Source organism: Prinia subflava, chromosome 26, assembly GCF_021018805.1.
Source record: "Prinia subflava isolate CZ2003 ecotype Zambia chromosome 26, Cam_Psub_1.2, whole genome shotgun sequence".
Classification (NCBI taxonomy): domain Eukaryota; kingdom Metazoa; phylum Chordata; class Aves; order Passeriformes; family Cisticolidae; genus Prinia; species Prinia subflava.
In genome coordinates this window covers 2608868-2627394 of record NC_086272.1, presented here as the reverse complement: position 1 = coordinate 2627394, position 18527 = coordinate 2608868, and the positions used below count along the sequence as shown (strand labels likewise).

Below are 18527 nucleotides of genomic sequence, written 5' to 3'. Positions count from 1 at the left end.
CCGTTAATTCCCTGCTCTTCCTCCAGATACCTTGCAGAGTGTCCCCATGTCCTGGTGACCCGTGTCCCTCAGGCCAGTCCCACCAGTGGCTCCAGCAGCAGCCAGATCCCGTCCTCGGCACGCAGGATCAGCTCGGGCTTGCGGCGCGGGGGTGGCCTCGCTGCATCCCTCCGCAGCACAAACCGGGCCAGGGTCAGTGCCACTACCACCTTCATCTCAGCCATGGCAAAGCTCTGCCCGATGCAGTTCCTGCCACCACAGCCCCACTGTCACTGTCACCCCACTGTGAACCCAGCCAGGGACAGGGGTGGCACTTGGGGACACTCCTGTCCCCTCGCAGCGCGTACCTGGGCTCAGCAGAGAAGGGGATGAAGGATGATGGGGACCGTCCCTTGCTGTTCTCTGGGCTGAACCTCAGGGGGTTGAACACCTGGGGGGACACCGACACCGTCATGCCGAGGGGACACAGCTGTCACCACTATGGTGACAGGGACACCTCGTAGCCTGGCGCTACCTTGGGCTTGGGCCAGAGGTCTGGGTTGTGGTGGGTCCCGTAGATGCTCATCAGGCAGATGACCCCTGGTGGGATGGGAATGGCCACTTTAGGGACAGCAGATGAGGGTGGGTGGTGACACTGGGGACACCCTGGCCATGCCATACCCTTGGGGATGACACGGCCATCACGCAGGGGGATGTCCTCGGTGCAGCGCCGGGACACAGCAGTGACAGGAGGGTGCAGCCGAAGGCTCTCCTTGATGCACATGGTGGTGAAGGGCAGCTGGGACAGTCCTCCCTGGGGACAAGCAGGGGTGGCACCGTGTCCCAGAACCACATGGCCAGGGGTGGCCCTGGGGACATCTCACCATTCAATGTCTGCAGTGTCCTTGCCAGCCAGGAGCTGCTGGACCTCCTGGCGGCACCTCTCCTGGTGCTCAGGGTGGCTGGCCAGGTTGTAGAAGAGCCATGCCAGGCCACTGGCCATGGTGTCGTGGCCTGTGGGGACATTGGGAGAGTGAGGGGACACTGGAGTGGCTCCCCTGCAGTGGCACCTGGGAGCTCGTGCTCACCCTCAAACATGAAGGTGTCAGCCTCAGCTGCTATGTCCTCATCTGACAGGGTGTGGCCGTTCTTGTCCTGTGGGGATGAGATGAGCCCCGGGCCACCTGGGGCCACCAGTCTATGGCCAAATCCCACACATGGCCACCACTCTACCCCCATGGCCACCACCCTACAGGCACCACCATCCCACTGGCCACTAGCTCTATGGTCAATGCTGCCCACGGCCACCACTGTTCTCCTGTGGCCACCAGTCTATGCCCAACCTCCCTGTGGCCACCAGCACCCCACTGGTCACTGGTCTATGACCAACCCTTCCACGGCCACCACCATCCTCTTGACCACCATCCCCCCATGGCCACCACCGCCCTCTTGGACCTCCCTCAGGCCCCCATGGCCACCATCCCAGCTCCACTTTGGTGAGCAGCAGGAGGTTGATGAAGTCCATGCTGTGTCCCTGGTGGCCATCCAGCCAGGCCTGGTGGCCCAGGGAGGCGAGTGCACGGTGCCGGCGCTGCACCACGTTGGCGGTGAAGGCGTGGACGGTGGCACAGGCATGGGCGAAGCGCCGGCTGTCAGAGGAGAGGCTGTAGAGCCACCACGGGTGGAGGAGTGGCCAGAGCTGGTGCCGGACCACCAACGAGCTCAGCTCCAGGATGGCCTGGAGGTACTTGCTGGGCTGCCTGCAGGAAATGGGGACAGCGGGGGACACCGTGGCCACCAGCATGGCCAACATTGGGGCCATTTGGGCCACTAGAATGACCAATGGGGACAATTGCAGGGCCAAGATGTCCCAATGGGGGCAATGCTGAGACCAGGAAGGCCAACAGGGATGATGGCAGGGCCATTAGGGCCAGCAGAATGACCAATGGGGACACTTGCAGGGTGGCCAGGGGGCAATGGTGAGACCAGGATGGCCAACAGGGACGATGGCGGGGACATTGGGGCCATCAGAATGACCAGTGGGGACAATTGCAGGGTGGCCAGGGGGCAATGGTAGGACCAGGATGGCCAACAGGGATGACGGCGGGGCCACCATGGCCCCCAGGATGGCCAGTGGGGGCCATGGTGGGGCCTATACGGTCACCGTGATGGTCAGCAGGGACCATGGTGAGGCCACCACAGCCACCAGGATGGTCAGTGGGGACAGGTGACACTCGCTCCTGGCAGTGGCTCTCGTGGCTCAAGATGCACTTCTGGAGCGTGTCCAGGGTGAGGAGGCTCAGGGGCTGCAGCACCTCCAATTCCACCGGCCCCCCGCCAGCTGCTGCTGCTGCTGCCTCCCACTTGGCCTGTGGGGACAGACTGGGTCAGGGAGGGAACAGGGAGGGGGTCAGGGACAGGGGATGGGGGCAGGGGGTGAATTTGGGGGTGGGAAAGGGGTGGGAGAGGGGGCAGAGTTGGGTTCGGGGTGTGGGACAGTACAGGATTTGGGATACAGGACGGGACTCGGGGTGCAGCAGTGGGTGCAGGACAGAATTTTGGGTGCGGGACTCAGGATTTCGGGTGCAGGTCAGGATTTGGGGTGCAGGTCAGGGTTGGGGGTGCAGGTCAGAATTTGGGGTTGAGGTGGGGGACTCGTGCCCATCTCGGATCTCTCACAAGCAGCATGCGGGTGCTCTGGTTGAAGATTCCCAGGTAATTCCGGAGCACGTCCCCGTGGAAGGCCGGCGTCAGGAGCCGCCGGTGCCGCGCCCAGCGCTGCCCACCGCTCAGCAGCAGCCCCTCCCCTGGCGAGGGGACACCGGGGTCCGCCGAGGGCACCCAGGGGAGCTGACCCTGTCCCCCACCACCCCTGTCCCTTGTGACACACCCAAATCCATCCTGGGGGCACCCAGGGGTCTGACCCTGTCCCCCACCTCCCATGTCCCCTGTGACACACCCAAATCCATCCTGGGGGAACCCAGGGGTGATGTTTCCATCCTCCACTGCCCCTGTGACACAGCCAGATCCATCTGTGGGGCCACCCAGGGGTGCTGTGACACCCAGCTCCATTTGCAGGGCACCCAGGGGTGCTGTCTCCACCCTAGCCCCCTGCACTCACCCAGCCAGGCCTTGAGGAAGCCGTAGAAAATTTTGTCCTTGGGGGCCACAAAAGCTGCAGGGTACAAGGACGGGGTGGGTAGGGATTCACTGGGGTGGCATCGGGTCCCCTGGGTGGGGACACTGGGGATGAGGCCACCCTGTCTGCACCCATTGACCCTCAGGTGGGGACCCTGGGATGGGGACCCTCTCTCAGCACCCATGGCCACTAAGGATGGGGGTTGGGGGAAAACCAGAGCTGGACATGGTGACACCTTTGGGTGGCCTTGGGGAACCCCATGGACAGGTTGGTGGCCACTATAGGGTGGCATTTGGCCTGGCCATGGTGACACCGCTGGGATTGGGTTGGTGGCCACTGCCTGGGCCCTGCCAGGTCTCTGTGCCAGCTGTGGTGATACTCATGGGTGGCCCTGGGGACCCATCTGGTGTCCCATGTCCTACCTGAGGCTCTGAGGAGTGGCCGGAGGGTGCTGGGGTGGAAGAGGAGCAGGACGGGCAGCCAGGGAAGCCCCCACCAGAGGCAGCCATGACGGTACCGGGCCACCAAGGTGTCCACCTGCTGGAGGCCTTGCTCCGTGCTCTGGCCCTGGGGACAACAGGGGACAGCTGTGTCACTGGGGGCACAGGTAGGCTTGGGGAGACGTGTGTGTCCTCAGAACACTGCCAGCCTTGTGGACATGTGTGTTTGTCCCCACTGTCCCCTCGCAGGTGCCACCACCTTCTCCTCGCTGTCCCCCCCAATTGCCACCACCCCATTCCTTCTGTCCCCTTGTAGGTGCCACTACCCTGTTCCCACGGTCCTCTTGCAGGTGCTGCCACCCCGTCCTCACTGTCCCCCCCGCAGGGGCCATCCCCTCTGTCCCTTGACAGGTGCCACCACCCTGTCCCCCCGTCCCTCTGCTGGCACCTCCACCTCGTCCTCACTGTCCTCCCAAGTGCCACCATCCCATTGCTTCTGTCCCCTCGCAGGTGCCACCACCCTGTCCCTGCTGTCCCTTTGCTGGTGCCATATAGATATATGATCAAGGGCGAGGGCTGTTCTGTTGGAAACTTTTTCAAGTACTGCTTGGAGTCTGATGATCTGATTCAACAAATAAATCGGGGTATGGTGTCCCCAGGACCCATCTTGAGCCCAGGTGACAGGCCCATAAGTTTCAATGATTTCTTCTGGGGTCCATACTTTACTTTTCCACTTTTGGGTCCCCCCTATCCCAACTATGCTTCTCTTTTTCCGGTTCGTCTTTCTCAGGTCGTCATATACTGGAACTCCCAAATTTGATTCTGATCTCTTTATGAGTAAGAAGAAGGCAGGTTTAATAATTCCTATGGTGCAACTCCCAGCCCAGTCCCCTGGCAGTTTGGTGTAAGCTGTATTTCTGCAGATCCAAAAGAATTGTTCAGGAGCCTCCCCAAAGGTACCGCTTGTTTCTGGTGGACATTCCCAATATTTGGACACTTCTCTTTACTCCCCAAAAGGGATTTATCTCTTTATCAGCACGTTCATGCAGTCCATACCCCTCATGACAGATGCACCCTTTCTCTTTCTTCTCAAAGGACCAGTAACGACTGGGTTCTTGGGAAATGTACTTAGGGCCTAAAGTTTTTGTTATGAAATATCTTTTACAAGCTGTTTTTCCTACTGAGGTCTTACACTCTTCCTCTACCCTCATGATGCATTCTTCTCCAATTATTTTTGACTTCAGGTCCCACTGTTCTTTCCTTCTTGCTCGATCCCTGGCCCCCCACCCCTGTGCTCTGGGCAGGTTTACGGCCCCCTCCCAGGACTGCACCAACACAACACTTACGGCACATCTGGTGTGACCCAGGGGACCGGGCTCCTCGTGGACCCTGGTGCCAGCAGCGCCTGGGGACACCCTGTAAGCTTACACCACCCCCTCTACACCTAGGCTCTTTGCACTCTGCAAGGGCCTGGGCCGCTAAGCCCTGAGAGAGGGGCCTCCCCCTTTTTCTGTGTGTCACTCACTCTCTAGTTACCTCCACACACCCGGCGGGCACCCCTCTTTATCCCCCTTGGAGGCACCTCAAGTACTCCCTATTTCCTCTCACTTCCCTGTTGCCATGAGGTTTTTTCCTGGTTTGCCAAGCGTTCATGTTGAAGGAGAAACGTGCAGATTCTCGCGCTCGTTAATGTAAACACTGGCCATGTTTTGCTAACTGTCTTTCATTGTTTACTTATTTCTAGGTGGGAGGAGAAAGGTGATTGACAGTTGGCTTGACAAATGTGGATTGAGAGGTGGAATTCCATCCTCCAATCCACAGGCCTCATAGGAAAGGTATAAGAGTGGGTTTTTGTAAATGAAGTTCTCTTCCTGCCCTGCTCTGCTGAACACAGAACTGGGTCCCGAGCCTCTCTCTGGTCAGGCCCCGCGGTGATGCTTCCCCCCATTCCCAGCCAGCCCCCTCAGGAGCCCAGAACAGCGGTAGTAAGGGGTCCACAGTCGCTTTGGGGTCTGAGCTGCCGGCCCCCGTCTCACTCACACCTCACTCGCCTCCTACTCCCACCACTGGTCTCACTCACCAGTCCGGTCTCAGGTTTAACCCCCTGAGGTCAGGGTGGTAAAATGTCTCTGCCCTTTCAGGCATCGCCAGCAGGATGCAAAGAAAAACACGGAGTCTTCAGGTTTTTAGTTTTTCAAGGTCTTGCTCTTTGTTTATTATGTCTTATCTCTCAAGCTCTTCTCGTGCCCTGCGGAGCTCCGTGCAGCAGCAGGATCACACATGGACTCCTCCTGCCTGGGAGGGTCTTGACCTCTTATACTACATATTGCGTTTCCATTATTTACAATCAATCACCAATACCCAACACCTATGCTTAGACAGGTCATATCTGCTTTGACCCTATCCAAACGTGCCACCTTCACAGCAGAAATGTCGGACAAGAAGAAGAAGCAGGAGGACAGGACCACATCCCAAATCCTCCATTTTTTCTTCTCAAGCCCACACACCCAAAATACATTCACCCCCAGTGATAAACTAACTGCTACCTACTTCACACCCTGGTGACTTTTAATTCTTCCTGCAATGTAGGTAGTCTCTCCCATGGACTGAAGTCAAAGATCATGTCTCTCTGGGCTCTGTGCCAAGGTCTACAACCTCCCTGTACAGATCCCAGAACCCCTGTACATGTTCCAAACCCCCCTGCCTGGGTCGCAGACCCCTTTGACAGGGTCCCTGACCCTCCAGTGCGACCAGAGGGATGCCCTGGACTCCCAACAGTCCGGTGCTCCTGCGTGTCGCCGCTCTCCAGCCGTCCCTTGGTCCAGGTGTATCCAGCTGTGCCTGGAGGCCCGGTAGGGTGGGTGCCTGTCCCATCCTCAGTCCTCTTTGGGTGTGGCTGATCCCGGATGAGGCCCCAGCTGAAATGAACGAGGGCAGGAGAGCAGCTCCTCTGAACCCCTTCATTAAGGGTCAGCTCCAGCGGGGGCCCGAGGGGTCACGTGCACTGCCGCCCTCCCGGTGGTGACACGGAGGAGGAGGAGGGGTTCAGCTTTGTCTGCCGGCAGAGCTGGGACTTCTGTCCTCACGGGAGTGCACAGGAAGGCACTTTGCCCGCTCGAGGTCCAGGGTCTTTCCTCTAGTGTTGCTCCTTTGAACATAAGGTGGGACTGTAAAGATTACAAACTGGAACTGAGGGATAGTCCTATTCCTTCCTCAGCAAAAACTGTGATCTAATTTCTCTAAATACATGTTGGCTCATCTTCCTAGGGCTTTCTTCCTTTTAATGGTGCTAAATGTCTCTTAATTTGCATGAAGGCTTGGATGTCACTTCCATCTTCATGGTCACAGGTGCCATCTTTGGGAACAGCAGAGGCAATACAAGGAGTTGAACAAACAGGAGGGAACACGAGAACAAGATGACCAGCAATTAACTGGTCACCAACCCCATCACCCTGGAAATGTAGGAACTTACACTTGGAACTCGTTTTCTACATCCCACACTGGCCAAGTCTGGTCACAGGAAGCAGGTCTGCTCTCTCTCTGCTGGGATGGGAGGCCACCTCACCCCACTGGAGCAGGGGACCAGGTGTACCCCGTGTCCCCAGCATGCCAAGCCTGGTCACAGAAGGCCAGGGCTACCCACTGGGGTCTCAGATATGGTCTGCCTTCCCCTCCTCTACCCAGGAAGATCATTTGGGCATCATTTTTGCTCACCAAAATGATCAGAGTAGTGGTATTTCACCGAAGGCTGCGACACCAGCAGGGGGTCATCCCACACTGTTGAGAGTGCACCAGGCTCAACAGGGTCTTCTTTCCCCACTGATTCTGCCAAGCCCCTTCCCTTGGCTGTGGTTTTATTGGATAGTAGGTAGGGGCTGTGGGAATCTCATTCTTCCATCCAGGTGCATGACTAATTAGATGATGAGGCATTTGGCTATTTATTGAGCATATATTTACCTATATGGTCCCCCTTCAAGTGTAGGTGGCCTGTCCACCTTGGTCAGATTCAGAACAATTTGGTCCTGATTAAGGGTTGAACATAGATGGCCTGTCCTGACTGCTTCTGTCTGTAAATTATATTTCCTCCTGAGGCAGGTCTGGTTGTTAGAACCTCGTACACCTCAGGGTACCTGGCCAAACCCTCCCACTGGGTGTAATGATGGAATCTCTCATTAATTTCTACCTAACAGTTACAAAATTCCAACCTCACTAAATCAGTCTTCTCTCCAGCATTTTAGAGGTGGAGAGAAGGCTGATTTTAGAGGGTATAGGTGTAAAATTTGAGGCCAGGATTTTCTTCAAATCTGAACGATCAGATTATGTAGCCATTCATACATGGAGTGATTGTATCGACTGCACCATTGTGCAAATTTGTAGGTCTGACTTGAGGCAGACTCAAGCTCCACATAAACAGAAAGAAATAGTAAAAAACTAAAATCAAGAATGAGAGAAAAGTCAGGGAAGACTCCTTGATAACTGCTGGCATCAGTCAAGGGGCTGAACCTCTCTTCTTCCCTATAAGGATGTCTGTTGGGTAAGAATCATGCTTGATGCACACTAATTGTTTCACTGGGGATTAGAGCTTGTCTCTGTATTCATTTGAGTGCAATTTTACACTCAGATACTATCACTGACACTCCTTGGACCTTAACCTGTCATGATTTAATATTAATAAATTAACATTAATTTAATAATAATTATTAATATTAATTATAGATTTATGATTATAAAACTAATAATTTATGTTATACCATAAACTGTGAGTGAAAAGTGTGAGTCTTTCCTAAGTGCTGGCAGTCACTGGCAGCAGGAAACACTCTCTTATTTATAAAGGGGTAGAGCTGGGAATCCTTGGTTTGTCAGTGTCACAGTGGAATCCTTGGTTTGTCAGTGACACAATGAAATCCTTGGATTTTCAGTGACACAATGGAATCCTTGGATTTTCAGTGTCACAATGGATCCTTGGATTTTCAGTGTCACAGTGGAATCCTTGGTTTGTCAGAGTCACAATGGAATCCTTGGATTTTCAGTGACACAATGGAATCCTTGGATTTTCAGTGTCACAGTGAAATCCTTGGTTTGTCAGAGTCACAATGGAATCCTTGGATTTTCAGTGTCACAGTGGAATCCTTGGTTTGTCAGTGTCACAGTGGAATCCTTGGTTTGTCAGAGTCACAATGGAATCCTTGCCTCCATGCAGCCTTGCCTGTTGGTTCAATCATCTTCCATCATGTCACAATGATCTCCTTGGTTTGAAAAAGCTCCACTATGATACAAAGGCCCCTTGGTTCCATGAGGTTCCACAGCATGACCAGAGTCTCCTGGGCCCATTTTTTTTCCCTGCTGTGTCACTGTGGCCCCTTTCTTCCACAAGAGCCCGCAGTGTCACGGTGGCCCCTTGGTTCCACGAGTGGGTGGTCTGGAGCTCTGGTACCCTCAGCAGCTGGAGGGACACCGTGCCAGATCAGCCAGGCCTCTCAGCTCCCTTCTGCTCCTCAGCAGGCTCCTGAGCAGCTCCACTCCGAGCACAGAACTGCAGGAGCTCAGCACCCAGGTAACCTGTGCAGGGCATCCTCTTCTCCAGGGACATACAACACCACCTTCAGCTGCAGCTTGGAGCCCCAAGTGCTTCCCTCTGCCAGCAGCATCCACTGCTGCCATGTCCTGCCCAGGGCTCCTGCTGCGCCTTGGGGCCAAGGCTGGCTCTGGTGTCTCCTGATGAGGTTTTCCCCATTCTCTCCTGGAAAACTCGGACCAGAAGCAGTTTGGTGACACCTCAAATTCCCATTTCTTGTCTCAGGGACAAGCTCTGGCCTCGAGCGGTGAAATCGCACAACAGCTCGCCGGAGCCTCATTGTGCCAGTGAAAAACTGAATCTAATCTTCTGCTGAAAAACTCTTTATTCCAGAATGATGGCTGGCAGGTGGTGAGGAAGAGGAGAGCTCCTGGCTGGTCCCTGCACAGCTCTCCACGTCCTCCTGCTGGTGCTGTTGGTCTTGGGCCAGCTGCAGATGCAGTGGGCACACCTGAAAGAGGCCCAGAGGCCCAGCTCAGACAAGCCCACACTTGAGGAGCACCCGCAGCCCCACGGCACAGGCTGTGCCCCCACACAGCCCCCACTCCAGCCCTGGCAAACCCTTTGTCCGTGTCGGAGGGGAAGGAAGAGGCTCCCAGACTGGCCCTGAGCAGATCTCAGCGCACTGACCCCTTCTCCACAGGCTGTGCCTCAGCAGGAGGCTGCTGCTTACCCAAGGCTCTGAAGAACTCTTCTACTCGAGCTCCTTGGAAGCCCCACGCACAGAGAGCAAACTCTCCCGACGCCTACAGCCCTTCCAGCTCCTCCACTGATGTTCTGCCTGCACACAGGGTGGGAGAAGGGGTCACATGGAGCAAAAGGACCCCTGGATGTCAAGGCAAGGAGATGTCTCTTCAGAGACCCTTAATTGTACCAGAGGACATTGGGGGCATGAAGCTCTTGCTGTGGGCTCTGAAAGAGAGTCAAGTGTGGGGCGAGGAGGGAGGCACCCCAGTGAAGTGCATTTGTGAAGGCCAAGAGAGAGAAAATACAAGTGTGTGCCCATGTCAGAGTCCAGGGCATCTCTCTGACTACCCTGGAGGGTCTGGGACCCCAGCAGAGGGGTCTGGGACCCGAGCAGGAGGTTTGGAACCTCTACAAGGGGGTTGGAAACCTTGGCACAGAGTGAAAGAGGAATTACAAGTCTCAAGAGTGTGAAATGAGTAGTAGTTGGTTTATCACAGGGTGAAAAGGCAGAATTTGGGATTTCTTAGAATGGAGGCTGGAGAGCCAAGATGGAGGAATCAGGGCGTGGACCTGTTCTTCTTCCTTCTTGTTCTTGCCCTCCATCTTCTGCAGTGCAGGGTCACAAGGGATTGGTTTAGAGTGACATGGTTAGGGTAGGTGATAGGTATTGGCAATTAGTTGTAAATAGAGAATGCATTGTGGACCATGGTTGGGTCAGAGGAATGGTACAAAAGGGTTAGACCTCCTGACCAGAGGGGAGCTGCCACGAGTTCTCTGCTGCAGCAGGAACCTTGGCAGAGCACAGAGAGAACTGTGAGATGAGAAAGAATAAACAACCTTGGAAAACCAGAACTGGCAACTCCTGACTCTTCTTCTGCTTCTGGTGCCAGGTGTTTCAGAGGGCAAAAGACACTTTACCACCGAATCTCGGAGACAAGAATCCGAGATGCCCTCAGTGGGGAGAGGGAGAGGGAAGGAAACAAGCAGAGCACCTCAAAGTGCTGCTTGGGGAAAAGTGTCGTGTTGCAGAGGAGCCTGAGGCTTTGCAGAGGCAGGGAAAGCCCATTTTACCTGCCCAAGATTCCTGCTGGGCTCAGCGTTGAGTTCCCTCCACTCTGTCTTCTTTTCTGGTGATGCAAGCAGACTCAGCACGCATTCCAGGCCTTTCCTTGAGTGCTGTGACAGCCGCTCCCCTTCTGCTCCAGGAGCCTGCTGGGTATTCAGAGAGGAGATGTGTTGTGGTGTGGATTTTCTGCTTTAAGTTTTCAAGCTAGCTTTATATTTCATTTGTGTGTTATGATTTAAATTATACATGTTATGTGTCATTTCTCTGTGTCCCTGCCTCTGTTTCTAGAACCTTCCTTGCCAATCTTCCCTAACTTGATATATCATTTGCTGTTTCATATCATTACACTGCTTTTGCTATTCCCATTGGATTTAGTTCTGTATTCCCTGCCCTAGACTCTTCCCTGAGTGCATTTTCATTGGTTGTTTGCTTTGTATCGCCCCGTCTATAAAACCCACGGTGGGACCATGTGCTCCCTGTCTTTGGGGTCCAGCTTTTAGTTGTTATGCTTCAGTTATACCTGTAATAAATCTCCTTAGTTTACCCCAAGACCTGTCTCGCCTCTGATACACCTCTGAGCCCCAAAAGCAACTGCCGAGACCACCGAAGTCCAGAGCGGGGAGGAAACGTCTCCCCGGGGGGAAATGTGTCGCATCCCGATGCTGCCTTGTGCGTCCTGGGAAACGCACACCGCAACAGAGATGACTCCATTCTTTGAAAGCATCACAAAACTGTCCCTCAGAACTCTCCCTCTCTGGAGGCATGCTGCGAGCACCAGCAGTGCAGCTGCTGTTCAGCCCTGGGGACAAAGCTCTGCTCAGTTCAGTCCATCACTGGGCTCAGCTGCTGCGTTCCTTCCTGCACCAAATCCAAACCACCACGTGTTGCCTGCCCTTGCCCAGGCATGGGAGAAGCAGCTCCCCATGCCCAGCTCTTGGAGTGGAGCTGATTTTAGCAGCAAGCTCCAGAGCTGTGTCAGTCGTTGCGGGTGTGCCAGGAAACCTTCCCGCAGGCCAGTGGCCGCTGGCTGGAGTCAGCCAGACAAGGCTGCTTTGCCCAAGCAGGCCATGGACTGACAGGGATATATATTCCCACCTCTGGATGGGAAATAGCGCTGGAATCCTTCAGGGGCGTTTGAGTGGATTGAAGATCAATCCCAGTGCCTACCTGCAGACAGCTCTGGTCCGTGTCCCTGCCGGGAGCTGTTCTCTGCAGGATGATTGATTTTTTCCTTAGACTCCCTTTGGACATTTCACTCTTGGCAAGGGCAGCACTCAGGGCTTGAGCCTTCTTTCTCCATTCAAGTTCTCCATTTTCCCTCTGCTTCAAAGTAGCAGCCACAAGCTCCAGCTCTTCCTTCATGGCTTCCCTCTCAGCTTCTCTTCTCATTTGGTTTAATTCCTTCCTTTTCAAGGAAGATGCTTGCATTAAATTCTTCTTTTCCAGCATTCTTATCTGCTCCTGGTACAACCTGATTTCCCTCTCCCTTTCTGACAGGTCGGCAGTCATGCCAGCGAGATGGCCCTGCAAAGCTTTGGCCTCTGCTGCCTCTTGCTGGAGCATCTCCATTTCCTTTTCCTGTGATTCCAGTTTTTCTTTTTTAATTTGAAAGATGGATATGATGGTCTGGAGTTCTTCTTGAAGGGCACAATTCCTTTCCATGGCTGAGTTTGCTCGGGTTTCAGAGGCTGTGACTGATTCTTCCAGAAGTTGGATCCGACACTCCAGTTTTTCTTGATTTGCCTGCAGACTGTCCCGTTCGTGCTCCAAAACAGGGAGAAGAAGAGTCAGTGATTGTGTCTCTCTTTGCTTTTCAGCACGGGCTGCCCCTCCTCTCCCTGCCTCTCGGGATGCTGCAGATCTTTCCCGGGCCCCCCTTGTTGCTGCATCTTTGCCAGCTCCCTCAGCCTGTCCCAGGTCCCTTCCTGCCCTTCCCCAATCTCTTGGAGCCTTGCTCAGGTGTTCCTTTGGGGAGGAACAGAGCTGCAGGTGTGGGCACTGAGAGCTGCAGCTCCAAGGGCAGAAAGCTCCAGCAGGGAGGCAAGTCAGCAGCCTCAGGCCTGACTGGGTTTGACACGGCTGTGACATCTTTTCCTCCCTGTTCCAAAGAATGCAGTGAGGAAAGTGTAACTGGAGAAAGGAGCTCCTTGGAGAGAGTGAGAGAAGGCCCCCAAACAGCAAAGAAATGGCCCCTCATGGTATCTGCCACTCTCACCAGCACATCCTTCCTTTCCTTCTCCGTGCTCTCCAGTTTGCTCTGCAGACATGCCACCTCCTGGTGAAGGGTCATGGCCTCTTCCTTTCTTGCAGTGGCCTCTTCCCTCAGGGCAGTTTCTAGAGAGTTCTTGCGTTCTGCCCTCTCTATGGCTGCACCAGGGAGGGGGGAGAAGGGGCAAAGCAAAGCAAAGGCAAACTGATGTGCATCCTGCATCTCTGCCTGGCTGTGTTTGCCGGGCCCTGAGCCCACAAGGGCTCCCACAGCTGACAGGAATGAGGGAAACTTCTGGGCAGAGGAAAAAAAAAACAAATGAAAAGGGCAGGGTTGAGAGGAAGAGGAAAGTGTGTTTGCTTTTAGGCTTATGCAGAGCAGGCAGTCAAAGAGAGAGAGAGGAGCTGGGGGGAGCCTGTCCAGCCCTGGCACAAAGAGCCAAGAGCCTGGAGGCTCTGGGCTGGCCTGGAGTTTGGAGGAGTCAAGGCAAGGAATCGTCCAGCTGCAGTTCCTCGGCAGAGGCATGGCACCTGAAAGGCAGCAGCTCTGCAGGTGCTCACTGGTGGCACAGCCAGGTGCACTGCCAGCCACGGGATCTGCCTCCAAAAAAAGCTTTCAGTGGCCCTGCTTGGGATAAGTCTGCTGGTGGTTTTTCTCCTCCGCCATCTCAGGCCACTGCAGTTTTGCTCTGCGTGGCACCAGAGATCCCCAGTGGTGAGAAATGGGGCAGTGGGAGAGGAGAGAGAGGAGAGGAGAGGAGAGGAGAGGAGAGGAGAGGAGAGGAGAGGAGAGGAGAGGAGAGGAGAGGAGAGGAGAGGAGAGGAGAGGAGAGGAGAGGAGAGGAGAGGAGAGGAGAGGAGAGGAGAGGAGAGGAGAGGAGAGGAGAGGAGAGGAGAGGAGAGGAGAGGAGAGGAGAGGAGAGGAGAGGAGAGGCTGTACCTTCCTGTCTTTCAGCCAGCTGTTTTTGCAGCTCCTGATTGCAGGCACACAAATAGTCCCTCTGAGCCTGCGTCGTGCTCAGCTGCAGCTTCAAGGCCTGAATCTTCTTCCTTGCATCATTCTGGGAGAGGTAAGAGGAGCAGAATCACCTCACGGGGCCACTGCTGGCAGGAGACAAAGGGCTACAAACACTAAGGCAGAAATCGCCCAGGTGGGAGAGGGCAGCTGGACAGAAGTGGTAGATATGACTCTGATCCTCCTGCCTCCCCCGGCAAACCCCCTCCAAGGACTGCCACCCAGGCTGGCATTGGTGCTCTGCCTGCCCAGCAGTGGAACAGGATTTCTGGGTGCACTGGGCACACGTTACCAGGTCCTTCTGGGAATGCTCCAGGTGCTGCCACAGGTCTTGCAGGGCTGCTTCCACTGTGTCCACCGTGAGCTCTGCGGGGTCATCCCTGGCCTGAGAAGCAGTTAGGCCCACGACATGACCCTCTTCTGAAAAGAGAAGCCGTTCTGGTTCAAGATTCAGTGCCAGGGTGTACAACAGACCAGGCCTCTTCCTGGCCAGAGGGTGGCAGTGCCTTTGTCACTGTCCCAGAGCCGCCCTTGCAGCAGGGCCTGTGTCACATCATTCATTTGATGACCACTGGTGCCAGCACTGCCCCAGGGACGGCTGCACGGGCCCTGTGGCTCGACAGGGCTCAGGCCCTTTTCCCTCCTGGTGCTGATCATTTCTCCCTGTCCAAACACAGACCTGTGACCCTGCAGGGCTGTCAGGCTGCCAGGACTCGCCAAGGCTGGGGCCAGCCTAAAGGCTGAAAGGCTGAGCCTGTCACCCCAGGCTGACCATGGCCGCTGGTCACTCCCCCTGCTCTCCCACAGCCTCTGCACCTCTGCCAGCCCAGCCCTGCCACGCTTGCCTGAGCTGCGAGTGACCAAGTGGCTGCTGTCCCTGACCATGCGGTGGACAGCCAGGAGCAGTCTGTCCAGCTGGCACTGGGCTGTGCGGTGGGCACCGCTGGCCTGCTGGCGCTGTGTGGCCAAGGCCTCTGCTCTGTCCTCGGAGCTGCGGAGCCTCAGATGCAGCTCCGAGACCTCGGCCTGCAGCAGCTGCACCGCGTCCCTGCAGCGCCGTTCGCCTGCCCGGGACTCCTGCAGCTCCTGCAGCAGCTGCTCCTCTCGAGTTGCCTGGGCAGCATCCTTCTGCTGCACTGCTTCCTGCAGGGAGCGGATCTGCAACAGGGATGCACACAGCCTCAGGGGCAGGGCTGCTGCTGGGGCAGCAGAGCAGCAGGAGGGTGAGGAATGGGGGAGAAATGACTTCAAGCAAAAAAACTGTAGATTTCATGTCTGAGATGTTTTGGTTTGTGAAATTTCCCAGGCGCTTTGCTCTACACAAAAAGAAATGTTTTGCTAACTATATCTATGTTATTCCTTCCTTTTAGAGGAGGGACTTCTTGATGGCCCTCTGGCTTGACCAGTGTGGTTGAAGAGGTGTTTACTTTGCCACCCAATCATATTGGTCTCTGTAAATAGTAGATAAAGAAATCACACTTTGAATAAACACCTTTTTCCAGCCTTCTGAGAATTCACGGCATCTGTGTGGTTCATTTCGTGTCCTACAGCAACAAAAAACCACACTGGACACAGAAGGGGCAAAGCCAAGGATTCCAACGGGGACAAAGACCAAACAAAGCACGGGAGGCAATGGGCATCCTTGGTGGGGCAGCTCAAACACGGGATGGACTGGCTGTGCTGGAAGAGCCCTCCCCAGCCTGCCATAACCATGCCTGTGTTCCCCACATTGCTCAGTGCCCAGCCCAGGCACCAACTCCACTGCTAAGAGGGATGGAGGAGCTCCAAAGGAGTCTGCCCCTGCTTCTCCTCTGAGAGTTCCTGTTGCAGGAGAGAACGGGGAAAAACCTCATCAGGAGACACCAGAGCCAGCCTTGGCCCCAGGGCGCAGCAGCAGCCCCGGGCAGGACATGGCAGCAGTGGATGCTGCTGGCAGAAGGAAGCACTTGGGGCTCCAAGCTGCAGCTGAAGGTGGTGTTGTGTGTCCCTGGAAAAGAGGATGCCCTGCACAGGTTACCTGGGTGCTGAGCTCCTGCAGTTCTCCTATGCGGTCTGAGAGGAGCTGCTCACCCCAGTGAAAAGCAGAATGGAGCTGAGACACCTGCTTGACCCAGGCCAGGTTGTTTCCTTCCAGGTTTCTGAGGCTCCATTCCTTCCCCTTCAGAGTTAGAGTTGGCCTGCAGAGCAAGGCAACAGATGGCCAGGAGAGACTTTGGTGTCCCTTGGGCTCCTCAGAGGGGAATCTGGCTCAGATCAGAGATCACAGGTTTAAGATTGTTCTGCCTAGCAAAGCAATCAGGATGCCAGGCTGACCCAGCTCCCAAAGGGTTCGAGGTACCAGACCCAAGGTGGAGCTGATGGATGTGTCCAGCTCCTTACACTGCAGCTTGGGCAGGGTTAAGACACCAACCAAACAACACAACAGCCCTCAGAGGGAAAGAGCTACTCCAAAAGCCTTTGTCCTCAGGTGTGAAAAAGGCATATTATATGGCTCTATGCAGATATTTATGTATTATGCTAGATTGAAAAGTTATTAAAGTATTAAGTATTAACATTTGAATAATATAGTGAATGGAGTTTTGTAATTAACATTAAGCTTTAGTAATCAAAAATAAAAAAACCTATGCGTGTGAGATTTTTTTAGCTCAAGAGAAAGAGAAGATAACCAGGAAATTCTTTGCATAGAGATAACAATTGCAGAAACCCCTAAATTTTCCAGAGGAAAGAGATTTATGGCTTCCTAATCAACAGAAACAACCTCTTCAAGCCTGACTTAGACTCAAAGGTGCCTGGGGGATTAGCAGAAAGTTTTTGACAAGTACCAGGCAAAATCTCTTGTGTTAAACAAAATATGCATAATCATGGAGTGACTCCTCTTAAGGGGTAAATTCTCTTTTAATGTTGTCCTTCTCCTGCTGACTTTTGTTTATGGAGAGGGGACCCAGCCCGGGCTGTAACTCTTTGCTATTATTGTCTCATAATTTGTCCTAACTCTAAATTGTTTAACCTTTATTATTATATTTGTATTACTATTTTTTATAGAACCATTTCTTAATTTTATTAAATTTTCATAAATTTCAAAAGCGAGTGATTGGCGTTTATTACATCAGGGAAACTGAGGGCTCCAAAGAAATGAAGCACAACCTCCAGGGAATGAAACACATCAGCACGGACAGTTCAGAACTCTGCCACTCAGGAAATGCTGGCAGGTGCAAAGCTCAGAGAGAGGGAATCCATTCATCACAAGGCAGCGTCCCACAGGATTTCATTTACCTGCCTTTTTCCCTCTCCAGAGCCTCACTGCCATCTTGCTGAACTTTGTGCACAATCGGTTTCTGGCACTCTCTGAAGGCTGCCAGCCGAGCTGTCAACTCTTCCACCTCAAGTCAAACAGAGCAAAGCAGTCAGAGGCTACAGCCTGTCCCTGTCAGCCACAGCAGACACTGTGAGCAAAGGCAAAGGACAACTTTCCATTTGTCCCCGTCATTATTGTTTTAAGGGTGGCACGATAATAACGACACGACTCTCAGCTTATTACAGCAAGTGGAGAGCAATCTTTGTTCTTCAAAACCCTCTTTTTATGCAGTGTTTTGGTACAATGAAAATGACCGGTCATTTAGAGCCTACACCTCTTTGTAAACATCTTTGCCACTGAACAGGTTAGAAAAACACCACCTGCTAACTGTTTTTCACCTCCCAAGGATTGTTTGGGTTCCTCCTTTGGATTTTCCTAGGCCAGAATGAGAGAGTTGCTCTCTTGTCTTTTTAGCAAGTGCCCAAAGCCTAAAATCTGAGCACTGTCAGTTCCCACATGTCCCTGTCCTGAAAGGACCAGGCTCACACTGGATATGGACAACTTGTTTTGAACTCTCGTTGGGTCACCAAGGGCACCTGGAAAAGCACCTCAAAAGCCAGGCCAGCAGGAAGGGGCCAGCAGAAATCCATGCTGGTGCTTGCTGCTCAAGAGCCCAGAGGACCAACCCTGCTGTCCAGGGCAGCAGCTGAGATCCAGCAGATCCCTAAGTGTCCTTCAGAGCAGCTGCCACGCTCACAGCGTGAGGCAGCCCCAGGGATCACCCCCTGAGCTGCTGCTCTGCCATGGCAAGGCCAGAAGGGCACAGAGCACCTGCTGGATGGCTGCGGTGCCACTGCTGTTCCACTCACCTGCTTTTGCAGAGCCTCCCTCTGCTCAAGGAAGCGATTCATTTCCTCTTTGATGCCTGCTAGCTGGAGATTGCTTGAGTCCTGCCTGGCAGCAAGCTTTTCTCTCGGGGTCTGCAGGAACAGGCAAGAAAAGAGCACAAATGACCAAGAAGGAGCAGGGAAGAAGACCCCAGAGAGCTGGGGAAAGCAGCAAGCAGAGACACTGCTCCCCTGAAGGCAAAACTCTGCTGAGGGGGTGGTCTCCATCTGCGCCT

At 54.2% G+C, this 18527-nt stretch overlaps 1 protein-coding gene across 1 annotated transcript; it reads right to left on the bottom strand.

The window, feature by feature from the left end:
- Positions 1–68: 68 nt before the first annotated feature.
- LOC134562203 (cytochrome P450 4F4-like) lies at positions 69–18315 on the bottom strand. Its single transcript, XM_063419627.1, has 16 exons — positions 18274–18315; positions 14955–15267; positions 14402–14529; positions 14035–14155; positions 13102–13253; positions 3541–3685; positions 3101–3154; positions 2659–2786; positions 2214–2348; positions 1472–1735; positions 1068–1134; positions 864–993; positions 661–806; positions 515–579; positions 348–430; positions 69–249 (listed from the first exon to the last, which is right to left on the bottom strand). The coding sequence occupies exons 1-16, from the start codon at positions 18313–18315 to the stop codon at positions 69–71; spliced, it is 2154 nt and encodes a 717-aa protein (XP_063275697.1).
- Between the last annotated feature and the right edge of the window lie 212 nt (positions 18316–18527).